Source organism: Marmota marmota, unplaced genomic scaffold (genome assembly GCF_001458135.2).
Source record: "Marmota marmota marmota unplaced genomic scaffold, marMar, whole genome shotgun sequence".
In the NCBI taxonomy this organism is placed as follows: Eukaryota; Metazoa; Chordata; class Mammalia; order Rodentia; family Sciuridae; genus Marmota; species Marmota marmota.
Genome location: NW_025999990.1, coordinates 30,163,791 through 30,182,386, shown reverse-complemented (window position 1 = coordinate 30,182,386; position 18,596 = coordinate 30,163,791). Strand labels below are relative to the sequence as shown.

At 41.6% G+C, this 18,596-nt stretch overlaps 1 protein-coding gene across 1 annotated transcript in view; it reads left to right on the top strand.

Moving 5' to 3' along the window:
- Galnt1 (polypeptide N-acetylgalactosaminyltransferase 1) overlaps positions 1 to 10,923 on the top strand; it is a 107,828-nt gene extending 96,905 nt beyond the window's left edge. Inside the window, exons 13-14 of the mRNA XM_015482433.2 lie at positions 1,511 to 1,516; positions 10,792 to 10,923. Of these exons, the coding sequence (XP_015337919.2) occupies positions 1,511 to 1,516; positions 10,792 to 10,923 (138 nt within the window). The remainder of the gene's footprint in view (positions 1 to 1,510; positions 1,517 to 10,791) is intronic.
- The last annotated feature ends 7,673 nt before the right edge of the window (positions 10,924 to 18,596 follow it).

Below are 18,596 nucleotides of genomic sequence, written 5' to 3'. Positions count from 1 at the left end.
TTCTGCAAATGTCAATTAGATTCTGCTGGTTGATGATGTTAAATTCTTCTATAGTCTTGATAATTTTCTGTCTAGTTGTTCTATGAATTGTTAAGAGAAGGATGTCGAATTCTCCAAATATATCTGTGGATGTATCTATTTCTACTTTCAGTTCTTTGAGTTTTTGCTTCACAGATTTTGCAGTTCTGTTGTTTGGTACATCCAAAGTAAGATTGCTATATATTCTTGGTGCATCAACTCTTTTCTCATCAGTGTCTCTGTCACTGGCAATCTTCTTTGCTCTGAAATCTGTTTTATCTGATACCATGGCCACACTTTTATTTCAAATAAGTTTTGCATGGTATATCTTTTTCCATTCTTTTACTTTTAATATTACACCTAATATTGTCATATTAGAAATGACTTTCTTAAACACAAACTATAGTTGAGATAATTTAAAAATACAACCTGCCACTCTTTGTCTTTTAATCGATATATCTAGGTAATTTTCATTTAACGTAATGATTATTACGTTAGGATTAAGCCTTCCATTTTAATTTTTTTTTTCTGATGTTTCCTATGCTTTTAATGTCTTGGTTGTCATTTTCTTGTAGGTTTTAGACTCCCATTTTTATTTACCTTCTAGAGTTTTAATTTTCTTGTAGTGTTTTTTTAATGTATCTCTGTGTGGTATTTTTAAAGCATTTGTCCAGAGTATTACAACGAATATATTTAAGATCCTGGTCTACTGATGTTAATATTTTTTCAGCTCAAGGTGTGCGTTAGGTTTTTAACATACATCCTTTTTCACTGTATTATGAATGTGTTTATGAGATGTTGAGATCAGAAACAGAGTTCTGATTATTTACCTTACAAAAAAATAACAAATGTGTGCTTTTCCTGTGTTCTTAGGACAGTGTGATGAGAGCCAGGTCAAGTGTCCTTACACACACAAAGTCTGGATGGTAAGTAGGAACACAGAAAAGGCCATCTTGGCCATTTACGCACAGGAGAAAGAGGCAGCGCCTCCCCACAGCTTCTGAAAGTGTTTCCTTTGATTTGCTTCCTTACAGGGCTTTGGGTTGAATAAACATCTCCAAGGGTCGCATAAGCCCAGCGTCTTGGCTTCTACAAAGAACAAATGTCTCTGTGTTCTAGGTTGGATCCCTTTAGAAATCTCACCATCTTGGAAAGTACTGCAGTTGCCTAGGCGCCTATCCTGCATAGTAGCTCTTTTGGCTCTTGGAGAGGTAAGAGAAAGCTCACAGGATGCAGGCAATAGCTTTGCCATTAGGAAAACACATGACTACAGAATAATCTTAATAATATGCGAAAAGGATATACTCCTGGGGGAAGCAGAAATAAACATTCTCTAACTGCTGAATATTAATTTCTGAATTTCTGATGCCTGAGGTTTTTTTACAGGAACACTGAAAATCCAGAGAAGATTTATTTTCCCACAAAACTCTAATTCTCCCCCATTTATGCATGTCTTCACTATTTCCTAAACATATCTGGAGATCCATGTCAGAAAATAGTAATGTTTGCCTCAATCATCAAACTCAAGAAAAAGAAAAAACTATTATAGTTACTCACATTTCAATTTTTTCTTTATTTTCCCCCATCTGATGTTTCAAGGATCCTTAGTATTTTTTTCCTTTGTATTTTTTTTAAAAAGCTTTGTTATGATTCACATCTTGTACAACTTACCCATCTGATGTCTTCAGTTGAGTGGGTTTGGTGTATTTACTGTCATGCAACCATCCATGCACTCAATTTTGGAACATTTTCATCACTGCAAATGGAAGCCCCATCTCTTTAGCTGTCACCCCCTAATCTATTTCTTTCTCTTTCCCGTCAGTCCTAGGAAAGCTCTAATTTAGTTTCTCTCTATACACAGAGTTTCCTATTATGGACATTTCATATAAATGGAATGTTGAGATGTGTGATGTCCTGTGATTGACTTCTTTCATATAGAAAAATGTTTTTAAGGTCCATCCTTATTCCATTGTGGGAATGTGCCATGCAATGATTGTCATACGCTCATGGGTTGATGGACGTTAAGTTGTTTTCACATTTGGATATTATTGTTAGAGGACAAACAGATGAGGATGGTGAGAACATGAAGTTAAGAGAATAATTCTATAAAATGGGCCCACTGTGCTGACCCCCACATGCTTTCTTTTCCAAGAAGCAATTCACCTGCAGCCCTGCCTGGCCTAAGTGGACAGAATATGTCACATTCCTCAGCAAACTACCTGTTAACTGCAGGAGAAATGAAAGCTCAAGATAATGTCCATGGGAGACAACCAGGAGATTTCGTGATCAGATCCTGAAACTAAGAAATAAGACTAGTTACTCCAAACCCTAAAATCTAGAATGTATGGTGAAGAATCCAATTAGAACCAGTCAGCATGGGCCAGGGTGACCTAGAGTTGCCATGACAGTAGGTACTTAAAAGTCTGATATCATCCTGCTGTCAATCAAAAGTCAAGAGGTGGACCTGGGCAAGACTCTCTGGAGACTTTTCTGGGATTCCCAATAAAACTGGAATGTAGGACAATGTCCCTCTCCTGTCTGAAAAGACCCACTCTCTCCCTTGATAGTGACCCGTTCCCCTTTTCTATCCCTTCAATAAACTCATTCCTGTTACTCAGTGACATGTCTGAAATCTTTTTGACTTGATTGCAAGAATCGAAGTTTGGTGGGTAGGGGGGTCCTTTTATTGCCTCAGTTTCTCCGTAACTGTATTATGAATAATACTTCTATGAACACTCATGCACAGATTTTGTGTGAACATATGCTTTCATTTTTCTTGGGTATATACATCGGGGTGCAATTGCTGGGTCATATGGTAGCTGCATATATAACATTTTGAGGAACTGCCAAATTGTTTTTTGAAGCAGCTATGTCCTTTTATATCCCCACTATCACTATCTGAGGGTTCTAATTTCCCTACATCCTCTTCAACATTTGTTATTGTCTATCTTTTTCTATCTTAGCCATTCTTATATAAGTGTGGCATGGTATCTCACTGCAGTTTTGATTTGAATTTTCCTGGTGGCTAATAAGGTTGAGCTTCTTTTCCTCTGTTTATTGGCCATTTGTATTCACATCCTTTGCCTATTGGGGATTACAGTGTATGAGTTTATTATATATAATAAATACAAGTCCTTCATCTGATACATGATTTTTTTAAAAAAATCCCACTATGTGAGCTAATGTTTTAACTTTCTTGATGATACTCTCTTTAAGTACAAACATTTGAAGTTTTGATGAAATACAATCTATTTTTCTTTTTTCTTTGATGAAATACAATCTATCTATTTTTTGCTGTGCTGTCAGTGTCATATTTAAGAAACCATTGCCAAATCCAAAGTCACAAAGATTTACTCCTGTGTTTTTTTCTAGGAGTTTAATCGTTTTAGCTCTGAAATTAAGGTATTTGCTCCTTTTTAAGTTGATTTTATGCATGAAATAAGGTATGGGATCAAGAGGCATTCGTTTTTTATTATTTTCTTTCAGTTTCAAGAACTTCTTTTCATCATTCTTATAGGGTAGTTCTGTGGGCAAGGAAATCTCTTAGTTTTTCCTCCATCTGTGAATGTCTTGATTTATCCTGCATTCCTAAAGCATATTTTCACTGGGTACTGAATTCTGGGTTGACAGTTCTTTTCTTTTTGAACTTGAAAAATGTTGTGCCACTTCCTCTGGCCTCTGTGGTTTCTGATGAGAAAATTGCTGTCATTTGAATTGTTTTTCTTTTATAGGCCAGGTGTCATTTTTCTTTCACTGATAATAATTCTTTGTCTTTGGTTTTCAGAATTTTGATTTCGATCTGCCTTGACATAGCTTTCTTTGGGTTTATCTGGTTTGATATTTGCTCAGCTTCTTGAATCTGTAGGATCATATCTTTTCTCAAATTTAGAATTTTTTAAACGTTTTTTTAGTCCCACAAATTCTCATCACTTTTTGCAACTACAGTGACAAGAGTGTTGGCTTTTTTTTTTTTTTTTTTTTTTTTTTNTTTTTTTTTTTTTTTTTTTTTTTTTTTGGTTATAATTTCCACAGGTCTCTGAGGCTCTGTTTTTTTTTTTTTTTTTCTGTTATTTTTCTTTGATCTGGTTCATTAATTTTTCCCCCTGGGTCCTCTCTATTCTGCTGTTGAACCCATCCAGTGAACTTTTTTCTTTTTTGGTACCAGGGATTAAACCCAGGATATTTAACCACTGAGCCACATCCCCAGCCCTTTTTTTGTATTGTATTTAGAAACAGGGTCTCACTGAGTTGCTTAGGGTCTTGCTAAATTGCTGAGGCTGACTTTGAACTCGCAATCCTTTTGCCTTAGTCTTCTAAACTGCTGGGATTACAGGCATGTGCCACCATGTCCAAACGTTCAGTGAACTTTTTATTTCAGCTATTATAAATTTTTAGTTAAAATATTCCTGTTTGATTCTTTTTTATATCTCCTATTTCATTCCTCAGGCTTTTTATTTATTTGCTAAAGTGCATAAATGTATGTATTATATAGATGCATATATGTATATATATGCATATATCATATATATGTGTGTGTGTATATGTATGTATATATTCTTTTACTTATTTCAAGCATGTTCATAATGGATCACTGAAGTATTTTTGTATGGCTTTTCTAAAATCCTTCTCAGATAATTCTGAAATGTGGGTTGTGTCGGAGTTGGTCTGTTAATTTTTCTCATTCAAGTTAGAATTTTCCTTGGTGTGACAAGTGATTTTCATCTTGGACATTTTGGGTATTATGAGACTCTAGGTCTTGATTAAATTTTCTTTTTAGCATGCATTCTCTGACCCTGTGCCAGTAGGGATGGAATTTTCCTCACTCAGCCTCCACTGACACTATGGAGAGCAGAGGGCCACCTCATTCCTGCTGGGTCTGGTGGCAATTCAGATACCTCAAGTGGCCGCCTCTGATACCTCCCTGCTACACTGGGCCACTGGCAGAAGTCTAGCCTTCCCACTTGGATTTTGTTGACAGAGATGGGGTGGGTCAGCGTTTTCTATTTAGTTGGAGTAAAACAGTTTTCATGGGTTTTTTGTTTGTTTTTTTAAACATTTTCTGTCTTGCCAGGCTACCTCTTTCCTGGTCCCTTAGCTGGAGGGAGGGAGCTTTTCTTAGAACTTTTTTTTTGTCGTGCTCATCAGTATCTCCAGACTGCAGGCTTCTCTAGAATCCAGTCCAAGTACACAAGGCAAAAACAAAATAAAACAAACAAAAACCCAGGGGGTGCCAGGCACCCTAACACAGGCCTGAAATCCAAGCCACTCTGCAGGCTGAGGCAGGAGAATCACAAGTTCAAGACCAGCCTGGGCAACTTAGCAAGATCTTGTCTCAAAATAAAAACTAAAAAGGGCTGGGATGCAGCTCAGTGGTAGAGTACCCCTGGGTTCAATCCCCAGGACTGTTAAAAAACAACCCCCCCCCCCAAAAAAAAAAAAAAACCTCCATCATGTTGCTCCTTAGGTCCTGATTCCCTCATGGGTCTCCCTTCATCTCACTGCCTTTGGGCATCTTCTTATTTATTTTATGTATAATACCCAGGGCTTTTAGCTATACTTAACAGGAAAAATAGGGCTACATATATTTATTCTATCTTGTCTAGAACCATGGATCCATTTTTAATTAACATTTTTAAATATTTTAATGTTCCTGAGGTTGGGACACAGCTCATAATTGCTATTACACTTGAAGCAGTGACTCCTTTATCAACTCTATGGTGCCCCTTACCATTGGATCTTCTTATAATGAGCCTTCACCTTTGCTATCTCTCTTGGTTTCCTGTGACCACTATAATAGGTTATCAAAAAGCTGGTGGCTTAAAACAACACAACTGTATTATTCTGCAGTTCAAGGTTGGTATAAAGAGAGGGCTGTAGCCTCCCTTGTATTTGCAGTGGGAACCAGTGCTTCACCCTGGGCCTGGCTTTGTCTTCAACTTACCATGCCACCTTTTGTCAGTCATCTGCCAGCCCAGACCTCAGTCCCCTCTTCGGTAAAACGAAGGGGGTGGGCATAAAATATCCTGAACATAGTCCCCTGCCCTGACCAGCTAAGTGCTCTGGACTGACTCCATCAGACACAGCAGGTTGGTGGCTTTCTCACTCATTCAGCAAACTTTTATCAAATACCTGATATGTCCCAGCAGCAAGCTGTGGGCTGGACTTGCTACATCCACTTGTACAGAGGAGATTCAGGGGCAAGGAAGTGTAAAGTGGGTATGACTATAATTTCCGTAGAGTCTGGCATGCACAGAGGTGAACCAAGCCACTGCTCACATCTGACCACATGTTTAGAAAGCCAGCTGAGCCTGGGGTCGACACTTCCCACAGGGGACCATGCCAACCTGGGCAAGGCTCAGGTGACCAAGGAGTGGCCTGACCTTATCCATCCAGCCCTGTGGTGAGCTAGAAGCAAAGAGCTGGGAAGACTTGCAGGACAATGGAGTCTGCATATTTTAGATTGCCAAGGTCAAGATAGCCACAGATATCAGAACTGAAGGACCAGCAAGACATACTTGACCTCAATGAAAAAAGGCAAGAGGCAATGTGAAGCAGACAGGTAAGCTCCAGCTGGTCACTAGAGTGTGCGGTCCCTAAGCTAAAGCACAGCCTAGAAGTTGATCTCAGAGGGCACCCATGAAAACTCAAAAAGAAGAACCCAGTCTTTGGGGAACCTGTAAGGACCCTTCCTAGGATGGGTGGTAGAGACCTCAGAACACCCTGTCCTCTGGGTCCTGGGTTGGGGATGATGGTGGTAGTGAGAGGTAGTGGTAGGATTACTAATCTGCACTGACATGTCTCTGTCCCTCCTCAGAACCCAGGTTCTGGACCGTGGCTGGTCTGTAATATGACGTGCCAACTTGGGCAAGGGCATCCAGAGGAAGTGACAAGGGTGTAGCCCCAACTCACCCACCCCTCCCAGGCTTCATGTCCACCTTAAAAAGTCTCATCTTTAAGGGCACCAGTGATAGCTCATGGGTCATAAGCACACACACCTTGACAGCTTGCGCACTAAGGGTTAGAGAAGCAGCATTGTTTTGGTGGAGGAGGGAAAAATGGCTTCTCTCCACCCTCTGAGGTTCTTGGGCTGGGCTACAAAGTAAATCAACATAAAATATTGACAAGAAAAAAACTGTGTTGAATTATATACCTCAGCATGGGAGCCCCACAAAAATATGACTCAAGAAAAGGTCAGATGACTGAGACTTCTATAGCATCCTGAGTTACAGAAGGAACAGGGACTGAGGGCTTCTGGAGGATGTGGAGTGGAAATAAATTATGAGAAGAAGAGGGGAAATTCTTATTGGCAGTAAAGTTGGCCTTGTGCAGGTGAAATCGAGTGAAAAAATCTCAGCCCTTAACTGATGCAGATATTTCACTAATGTAGCTGTCCTTCTTAGATGTCAATGTGTTTTACAAAGGAGCAGCTTCTCAGAGCTACTTCTGTGTCTGCAATTTCCCAGAATAACTTGCTCAAAATATGCTAAAGAAGTATATTTTGGGGTAGCACATTCTGATCTCCTGCAGTCAAATTTTGGGGAAGTTTGTCTTGAGCCCCAACAGCTAAGTGATTCTGCTCCCCATAGCTGCGGCCTCCTCCATGGACTGGCTGCTTGTCTCTGGGAGGATCTGGGAGGCACCCTGTGGGTCTCCAGGAATTCAGCCTCCTACTAACCCAAGAGAATTTCCCTCACAACACAGCCCTGACAGTCAAGGATGCCCTCAGACCACAGAGAGTTCTCAAAGTGTGAGCTATGAACTTGTTAGCCATCCCATATTCAGGGTCTTACCCTAGACTTCCTGTATCAGGAACTCTGGGATTGCTGAAATGTATTTTAAATGCTCTTTTTCAACAACAACAACAACAACAAAAAAACCCAAATTATGATTCTAAAGTACATATAAATGAACATTGTTAAGGATTTTAATTATTTCATTACTAATGGAAACTATAGGATGTTTCAATCAGAATCCAAAGAATAGACAAATCAGGAATATTGAAATAATATTGAAATGGATCCAGAACTTTCCACATGGGGGCAGGGTTGCCTTTCCACAAGAGAGAATTCAGTTGCACGTCCAAAGACTTTTTCTGCATTGCTATCATCACAATTTATAGAGTTGTAAAATATACACAGATAACCCCACAGGGTGTAATCTAAATAATTCAGTTTTATCAGCTGCTAAGCAGGTACTTAGGAACTGCTGCCCCTCTAAATGACTGTTAAGTCTCTTTTAAAGTTTTTGTTTGTTTGTTTCGGATAAGCCTGCCAGAGAAACTTACAAGAAACCAGCCAAATTTGTGGAGTCATTCTTAACTTGCTCTTTTTAGGTGACCCAGAGTAAACTTTGTTCATTATAATACTAAATTCTCCACCCGGAGGCATTTCCATCCACCATTTTTTTTTTTTTCACATGAGAGATATGACCTCAAACTGAGCAAGCTCAGGAATGAGCTCACCTGCCCATGTGCTGGAGTTTCTTCTATTTGGATGTAATTCCCAATTAAAGCCCCTGACTCTTTGTTTTGAGAAACACTGCTCACTTGCTGTTAAGTGATGAACCCTTCCTCCCCATTTATCTCCTGGTTGTACTTCTTACCATGCGACAAAATAATTGCATTTGGCTATCTATAGTTTTCCACTAAAGAACACATTTCCCCTACATTCTCCTCAGAACCCAGGTTCTGGATTGTGAGGGCTGGTCTGTGATATGACGTGCCCACTTGGGCAAGGGCATCTAGGAGAAATGGCAAGGGTGAAGCCCCAACTGGCCTGGCCACCTGGGGGCCATACCCTCAGAAAGGTCCACAGCTCTGTGTTAGCCCTGGAGATCCCATCCCCTTCACCCTTCCATTGGGAGTGGGAGAGGTTTGGGAGCCCTGACAAGGACCTCAGATTCCCATGGTGAGGACCATCTTGGCTTTATAGTAACATACCTCTGAGTGCTCCAGAAACCACTAGAAATAAGCAATTTACTTTTATTGGAGTCTGAGATAATTTGTTCTTGAAAAGAACAGCAGACTGATTTTTGCTCTAAAGACTAGAAATGTTTTTCCAGTAGTTAGTCACCAAAATGACTAGAATTGCCTCTAAAACCTCAACAGTGTGGGGTATTTATATGAGGCCCTGCCTATTTTTAGCAGAAGGAAGCAAAGAGTCAGAGCTGCTGTAGGAATTCAGCTTTTATGCAAGGTGCTATCAACCCAGCAGGGCTTGAGTGATCAGGAACTTGGGCATGGTATGGTCCAGGGGGATAGTAAGACGGGGGAGACTATGAGGGACCATCTCAGCCCCATGCTCCCACCTGTGTGTTACTATGTGTCCCCTCAGCCTATGCCCTCTTTCAAACCTGGACCAGATCCCTGCTCCACACTGACTGGGGTGGGTGGAGGCTGGAGAATAAGGTCCCAGGTGTAGCTGATCTACAGAAATGGTACTGCGAGCCCGAACAGAGCAGGGGAACTTGGGCCAGTGCCTTCCTCTATCACATAACACACCCCCTCCCCTGCAAAGGACTGAAGAACTTGGAGCAGAAAATCTGCCTGAGCACAATTGCACAGTGCCTGGCACACAGTAGCTCTGCAATCAATGTACTTAGACAGTCATGAAATTCACCATGTTTTGAGGCTCTCATGAAGATGGGACTCCCTCTACTCGCCTTTCGTCCTGCAGGAGGAGGTATGGCCTTGGCTCCACAGCTGATCTTGGCATCAGCAGATATTTATTGCACTGTAGAGGTAAAAGGATCCCTCACCTCAGCCAGCAGATTTGATAATTGAGCCTCTGAAAAGTTGGCAATCAACAAAAGGCAATGACACAAATTTATTATCTATTATTGTTCAGAGGAGCATTACCTGAAGGAAAAATGAACTGCAGACACCCTCATATAACCTAAAGTTTATGTGTCCTCCCTACAGGAGAAATGGGAGGTGGATATGTGGGCACCTTGGGGAGAGTGAGCAATTATTGGAAGAGGAGGCCCTCAGATGAAGAGGGGATAGCTTTTCCAGACCGGTCCCTTCCTATGGCATGTTGGTGGTTCCTGATAGGAATTCCAGGGAGGGTTTTCCTGATAATCAGACCGGGGAAGAATCAGGGAAAGCCCTGATAAGAGAAGCTACTGTTCCCCTTGGTTTGAAGTAATCCACACAGCAATTTGGAACATTTTGGGAGATTTCCTGTGCTTCTTTACCACCAGCATCTGAGGAGGTTGTGCTAGGGCCCAGAAGGCCAAGATGAATCAGGTTCAGCCCCCTAATGTACAGGATCCCAGAGGGATCACAGAGGAGGGGCTCTGAGATCGCATGGGTACAGCTGAGTAAAGGTGGTACTCTATGAAGGGGCATAGCCCCTCCAAGCTTCATTGCTTAGTCAGCATATTTTAGGTACCTACACAAAACAAACAAAAACATTCAGGTGTCCCCCAATCTGAGTTCTATGAACTCCTTTTTCTCTCTCTTCTTTCCCACCCCCCACCAAGGGCACTTTACAACTGAGCTACATCCCCAGTCTTTTTTATTTTGAGACAGTGTCTCCCTAAGTGGCTTAGGGCCTAGCTAAATTACTGAGGCTGACCTTGAACTTGCAGTCCTCCTGCCTCAGCCTCCTGAGTTGCTGGGATTACAGGTAAGAGCCTCCACACCCAGCTGACTGCAGTGGACTCTTGAAAGGTGTTTTGTGGAAGATGGATTTCCCCAGAAAGGTAGGTCCAGAAACTCTGGGTGAGACACAGGCAAGTCTGTTCACTGTTTTTCTCAGTCTTTCCCACCAGACCCTGCTGCAGCCCAGGATGCAAGATGCAAGACCAAGCCAGACTTCTATGAGCAGAGCGCCCTCTGGGGGCAAAGCTTATGGATGCCATACAGCTGGCTTTTCTAAGCAAATAACCCTCCTTTCAAGATAAGGATTCTGAAGGTGGAGGTTAAAAGGTCTAAGTTCCTGATCCTGAGAGAGATAGAGAGGCCTTCTTCTTGCCTTCCCTGCCTGAAGGTGTCCCTGAATAATCAGGGGCTTCACTGGGACCCTGGGTACAGGGAGTCTGCCTCCGAGAAGCCTGCACTGAGGAGACAAGTGCAGCAGGAGGGGGCTGCTCCAGGGGACAGCAGGTGGCTTGTAGAACATGATTTCTTCATGGGTCTTTTTTTTCCCCCCAAGGCCATGGCCTGAGAAAATACAGGGTTTAGGAGATTGAGGATGGAGAGGGAGCTGCCTGAGAGGGCCTCCCCATGCAGATCCTGCCTTTTGCAGTACTGAAGATTGAACCCAGGGGTGCTCTTTCACTGAGCTACATTCCCCAGCCTTTATGTTTGTACTTAGAGACAAGGTCTGCTAAGTTGCTGAGGTTGGTCTCAAACTTGCAATCTTCCCATCTTAGACTCTGGAATAACCTGGCATTATCGGCATGCACCACTATGTCCAACCAGATCCCATTTGAGAAGAGCAAAGGTGATTCCTGGAGATCAGTACAGCTTCACTGCAAACAGGGCTTGCGTCCCTGTCCTAGCCCTGCCATTTCCCCAAGTCAGTTGCTCCAACATAAGTCTCCATCCCTATTGGCCTGGCCTCCTGTGCTACTGGGAATAATAGTGAAAATCCCTGGGTCTGGGCCAGGCCCACGGGGTGATCAGCACCCTTCCTCCCACCAGCCCTGTTGGTGTTCCTGGGTTGCTAGAGGAGTACTAGGCAGAGAGTGTCAGAAGTTCCTGTGTTGGGACTTCACCACTTCTTGTATTTCTGAAGGGTCTAGGCAGAGTCGGCTTTTGGACTCCAAACCCACCCCGGGCCCTGCTTCTATCAGGTGGAAACCCTCTTTAGGGCCATTTTAGTGGATCCTGGCCCAGGAAGATTGCAAATTCGAGACCATCCTCAGCAACTTAGTAGACCCTGTCTCCAAGCACAAACATTGGCCCCTTCTACCCCTCCATGCGCGCGCACGCGCGCGCGCGCGCACACACACACACACACACACACACATCAATCCCTTGATGGTTGATTGACATTGGGTTCCAGAGCTTGTGGCAAACTACAGTGCACAGGAGCCACATCTCTCCTCCCAGGAATGTTGGAGCCCTGTGCAAAGGTGGACACAGAGCATGTTGTCCCTACAAGTTGGCTGACCAACCAGCTGAGACCAAATACCTTTAGCAGTGAACAAGACCTATGTGGCTGCTGCTCTCATATGCTCACAGGGTGACAGGGATGTGAAATGAACCATTGCAAATGATTAACAACTGACAGCATGATAAGGACCAGGAAGGAAACATACAGAATTCAGTGGGAGCCACCATTTGAGCTGAGCAGGTGGGGTGCCAGGTAGGCTTCCCTGAGGGATTGACATCTAAGCTGAAACTTGCAGGTTGATAAAGAGCTGGCTGGGTGAAGAACACAAAAAGGAACATTCCAAGTGGTGACTCAGGGTCCTGAAGCACAGCTCCTTCCTAGCACCTGCTCTTGGATCCCCTCAGTTGCTCCCTGTGAGTGCTGCCCTGCAAAGCCCCACCTGGGCTCCTGGGCTCAGGCCAAACCCTTCTGTCAGATCTTTCTCCTGCTGCTCTCCTTCAGCACTTAGGACTCAGCCAAAGAGCTGTTCTTGTCCCCAGAATCTATCTTGTGTTCCTTGCTCTGTGCCTCAGCCCTGGCACTTTGTCTGCACCAGAAATGCCCTAGTCTCCTCTCCACCTGCTAAAATTCTTCCTCATGTTCCAGTCCTGGGTGAGATGGAGTGAGCACACCCCTCCCTGTCTGTTCCATTGACAGCCACACTGTGTGGAGCAGCTCCCTGAGGACTCTAAGAAGCAAATACTAGCAGGTTCATGGGAAGAAACTTGGAATTTGAAGTACCCCAGCACCTGCAGTGAACTGACCACTTTTGTTCCTCCAGAATCCCCTGCCTGGGCTCAAGGCATCCCCAAACCTGAAAGTAGATCCAGGCAGGAATGGCTATGATCTGGGCAGTGAAGTCAGGATCTGAAGTTTGGTTCCTGTAGGTCTCATAGGAAATTCTTACTGAGCGCATTATATCGGTGATACCAACTGCCCCAGCAATCACCCCAAAGAGGGGTATCTGTAATCCACTAGCCTAGAGTCTTCCCAGTAGCAGGCCAGGTGGCCAGGCCATTAGTGACAGTGAAGAGGTAATGAACTCTGGCCCTATGGGGTGTGAGGACTGGAGAGAGTTCTGTCCACTGAGCCTCAGTTTGTGCAGAGGTGATACCCAGGCTGAGGGCTACTGAGACTGAACCGTGCAGTAGACACGTCAGGTTTCAACACAGCAAACTTGGGAGCCAGGCACAGGACATTAGGAGAATCTTTGTGACTTGAGGATGCTGCTAAGTCAACGGTTTTGCTTTAGGGAACATGGAAGGGATTAATGCTTACTCTAAGGCGCTGCTGCCCATTTTCAACTGTAAAAGGCAAATGTTTCTAGAGCTTGGCCAACTGGCCCTTGAATATTGCCATTTCCTGTTAGAGATCTGTTGTGTGCTTGTCACCCTGTTAGTCATTGGGGGAGTTGTTCCAGCCCCAAATGGGGTGTCTAGCCAAAGAACCACAAAGCATCCTTGGGTCAGGCATTCAATTCCAGCAAGAACTTGGTGATAGGTTCTTTCAAAAAATAAAAACAGCCAGGTGTGGTGGTAATCCCTGTGCCTCAAAGCCAGCCTGAGCAACTTAGTGAGGCCCTAAGCAATTTATTGAGACCTTGTCTCAAAATAAATATAAAAAATAAAAAGGCTGGGGCTGGGGATGTGGCTCAAGCGGTAGCGTGCTCGCCTGGCATGCGTGCAGTGCGGTCTGGGTTCGATCCTCAGCACCACATACAAACAAAGATGTTGTGTCCGCTGAAAACTAAAAAATAAATATTAAAATTCTCTCTCTCTCTCTCTCTCTCTCTCTCTCTCTTTCTCTCTCTCTCTCTCTTAAAAAAAAATAAATAAATAAATAAATAAAAAGGCTGAGGATGTGGCTCAGTGGTTAAACACCTCCGGGTTCAATCCTCAGTACCAAATAAATATAAAAACAAAAAAGTGTATTATTCTCCAGCAGGTGGCGCAGTTATACTAGAAAATAGTCTGAGCAGTCAGGCGGCCATTAAATCCTTTAAAATTGATTTCTCTTTCTTTGGTTGTGATTCTTCATTGTCTTTGCTGGACCACTAGAGGTTATTTAGGGAAGTAAGAGTGGAGAGGAAATGTGAAAAATTAGAAATAAAGAACAGAATAGTAAAGATCTGTTATAATAGGTGTAATGGATTATTCTTGAGGATTTGTTTGTTTTTGTTTGTTTTTAGTACTGGGGATTGAGCCCAGGGTGCTCTACCACTGAGCTACATCCCCAGCCCTTTTTACTTTTATTTGGAGGCAGGATTTCCCTAAGCTTCCTGGCCTGGCCTTGAACTTGTGATCCTCCTGCCTCAACCTCCACAGTGGTTGGGACCACTGTGCCATCATGCCAATCCAGCAAATTCAAATTTTGATTCAGCAGGTTAGGGTGTGGCCTGGGACTCTGATTTTCTTTCTTTTTGTGGAGGTTGTGAACTTTGAGTTCTTAAAATGTGTATGTGTGACTATCAAAAGCAAAAATTATAATGGCACTTAAAAGGGCTTCAAAATATGTAGATGTAACGCATAAGACAATGATAACAAAAAGGGGAGGTGACTTCATTATGGTGATACAATTTCTATACTCCACTTGAAATAGTAAAATACTAATTCTAAACAGACTGTAAAAAGTTAAATATATATATTGTAATCTCTAGAAGAGTGAAAAAGTATGCAAAGAGATAATGTCAAAAATACATTACAGAGGATAAGTATCCAGAATATACAAAAACTCAAAAAAAGTTAACACCCCAAATCCCCCAAATAACTCAATCAATAAATGGAAAAGTTAATTAAATAAACATTTCTCAAAAGAATAAATGCAAATGGCATCACACACACACACACATATATACACACACACATATATGAAAAATATTTAACATCTTTAGCAATTAGGGAAATGCAAATCGAAACTGTAGAGATTTTCATCTCACTAGCTAGAATAGCATTCATCAAGAATACAAATAATAATACTGGTGAGGGAAAGAAACACTTGTATGCTATTGGTGGGGTTGTCAATTAGTACAACCAATATGGAAAGCAGTATGGAGTTTCCTCAAAAGTCAAGCATTGGAACCATCATATGACCCAGGTAGACCACTCCTCAGTATTTATCCTAAAGAATTAAAGTCAGTATTATGGAATAGTCACGTTATGGAATCGGCATATGTGTCAATCAACAGATAAATGGAAAAAAAATGTGGTATATATACACAATGAAGATTTTTTCAGCTATAAAGAAGATTGAAATTATGCCATTTGCAGAAAAATGGATGGAACTGGAGAGCACTGTGGTAAGTGAAATAAACCAGACTCAGAAAGTCAAGGGTCAGATGTTTTCTTTCATATGTGGAAGCTAGAGAGGAAAAAATGGGGAAAGGGACCACATGAGAGTAGAAGGGAGACCAGCGGAATAGAGGAAGGGGAGCAGAGGGAGGGAGGGAGGAAGGGAGGAGGAGGCACTGGGAAATGAAATTGATCAAATAATGTTAGACACATCTATGAATATATTACAGTGAATCCCACAATTATGTGCAATCCTAATCACCAATAAATAAAGAACATATTCAGTCCAGCCTATTTGAGTGGAATGACTGGGTGGTAACGGTAGGTAGAGTAGGCTGTGGCTGGAGGAGGTGGTCACTGGGACTGTGCCCTAGAAGAATGCATCTTCCCTGTGACCTCCTCCTTCCTTCTCTCTCTTTCTGCTTCCTGACCCCACCATGAGCGGAGTAGTTTTCCCCAGCCAGGCCCTTTTTCCATGATGTGCTGCCTCACCTTGGGCCCAGAGCAATGAAGTCTGTCTTCTATGGACTGAGACCTCTGAAACTACTAGCCCTAAATAAACTTTCCTTCCTCTGAGTTGTTTTTGTCAGATACTTTGGTCACAGTAGTACAAAAGCTAACTAAAACAAAATAGAAAACAAATAATAAAATGGGACACCTAAATTCAAACATATTATGAATCACATTAAAAGTAAATGATGTTAGCATGTTAATTAAAAGACAGCTTGACAAAATGGAATTTGTGAAAATCACCCAATTACTGGCTAGCTACAAGAAACTCTCCAGCTGGGTGTGAGGTACAACTTATAATCCCAGTAACTTGAAAGGCTGAGGCAGGAGGATTGCAAGTTTGAGTCCAGCCTCAGCAACTTAGCAAGACTTTGTCTCAAAACAAAAAAGGGCTGGGGATGTAGCTCAGAGGTAAAGTGCCCCTGGGTTCAATCCCCAGCAACTCCCCACCCCTGCCAAAAATTGTCTCAAAATGATCATCCATTTCCACCATATGAAATGAGAAGCAAAACAAATTTAAAGTGAACAGGAGGAAGGACATAATAAAACACAGTGAGTAATGAAATTGAAAATAGAAAAGTGATACAGAAAATCAATGAAAGCAAAAGCTTGTTCCTTGAAAGATCAATAAACTTGACTTACCTCTAGTCAGACTGACAAATTTTAATAAGATAGAAATTGCCAAGTCAGAAAGGAAAAAAGAAATTTAACTAAAGACCCCACAGATATGACTTATACAAATGAATTTGATAAATTACATAAAATGGGGCCTGGGGCTATAGCTCAGTGGCGAACGATTGCCTAGCACGTGGGAGGCACTGGGTTCGATCCTCAGCACCACATAAAAATAAACAAATAAATGTATGCTGTCTGTCTACAACTACAAAATTTTTTTAATTACGTAAAATGAACCAAAGTCTCAAACTATCAAAGTTTACCTAAGATAAAATATCCTACAACAATTTTAAACATTGACTTTGGAGCTTAAAACTATATTTAAAATCACCAAACCCTGATGCTTTTACTGATAAATCCTATTTCTAAATAGAATAGCTTTATTGAAATGTCATTCACATACTATACAATTCATCTAGTTAAGGTGTATAATTCATGGTTTGGGGTATATTCAGAATTGTACAAACCATCACCACAATTAATTAGAGTTTGTTTGTTTGGGTACTAGGGATTGAACCCAGGGATGCTTTACTACTGAGCCACATCCCCAGCCCTTATTTATATTTTATTTAGAGAAAAGGTCTCACTGAGTTGCTTAGGACCTTCTAAGTTGCTGAGGCCGGCTTTGAACCATGATCCTCCTGCCTTAGCCTCCCAAACTTCTAGGATTACAGGCATGTGCTACCACACCCAGCACCACAATTGATTTTAGAAAATTTTCATCACTTCAGAAATAAATCCTGTACTTCCTCTCAGTCACTCCCCATTTCCTTCCTCCCTCCAGCCCTGGGTGGCCACTAATCTTTCTTTCTCTATGAATGTGCTTACCCTAGGCATTTCATGTAAATGGAATCATACTATATTTGGTCTTTGTGACTGGTTTCTTTCACTTACCACAATATTTTTAAGGTTCATCTCTGTCGTCACACGTGTCAGCATGTACTTCATTCCTTTCCACAGTCAAATAATATTCCATGGCATAGGTATGTCACATTTGAAATTTTTAATTAATATTTATTTTAAATATTATTAATATTATAATAAAATATGAATAAGAGGTTATTTTGTAATATTCTATGATTCTGGAAAAGGGAGAACTATAGGGATAGAAAGCAAATGGGGGTTGGAGGTGGATGAGAGGAGGCTACAAGGAAGTATGAGAGAACTGAGGACTGTTCTAGGTCATGACCGTGGCAGGTGCGTGACTTCACACGCCTGGTCATACCACATTTGATGGATCCGTTCATTATTTGGGTCATTTCCACTTTGGGGCTATTAATAAACATTTTTGTGCAAGTTTTTATATGGTCTTTTTTCCCCCCTGTTTCTATTAGATATAGACCTGGGGGTGAAATTGCTGGGTCATATTGTAATGGTTTTTGAGGAACAGCCAGATTTTCCTAATGTGGTTGCACCATTTGTGTTTCCATGACAGTGTGTGAGGACTCCAATTCCTTCACATCCTTACAGCGCTTGTTACAGTCTTTTCTATTGTTGTTGTTGTTTAATCCAGCCATCCTAGTGAGCTGTGAAGTAGCACCTCACTGTGGTTTTGATTTCAAAATATCCTGTGGCCTAATGATGTTGAACCTCTTTTCATCAGCTCATCAGCCATTTGTATATCCTCTCTGGATAAATAACTATTCAGATCCTTTGCAATTTACAATATTAGGTTATTTGTCCTCTTACTATTAAATTATAAGTATCATTTATGTATTCTAGATAGAAGTCTCTTATCAGATACATAATTTGCAATTATTTTCTCCTGTTCTGTAAATGGCCTTTTCACTTTCTCGGTGATATCTATAGAAGCACAAAAGGTTTAATTTTGGTGAAGTCCAATTTTTATTTTCTCTTTTGTTACTTTCATTTTTAGTGTCACAGCTAAGACCATTTTTTTTTAACATCAGGTCTTGAAGATTTAATTCTATTTTTTCCCTAAGAGTTTTATAGTTTCAGTTCTTATATTGAGAATTCATTTGAGTTCATTTCTATGTCAGTGTGA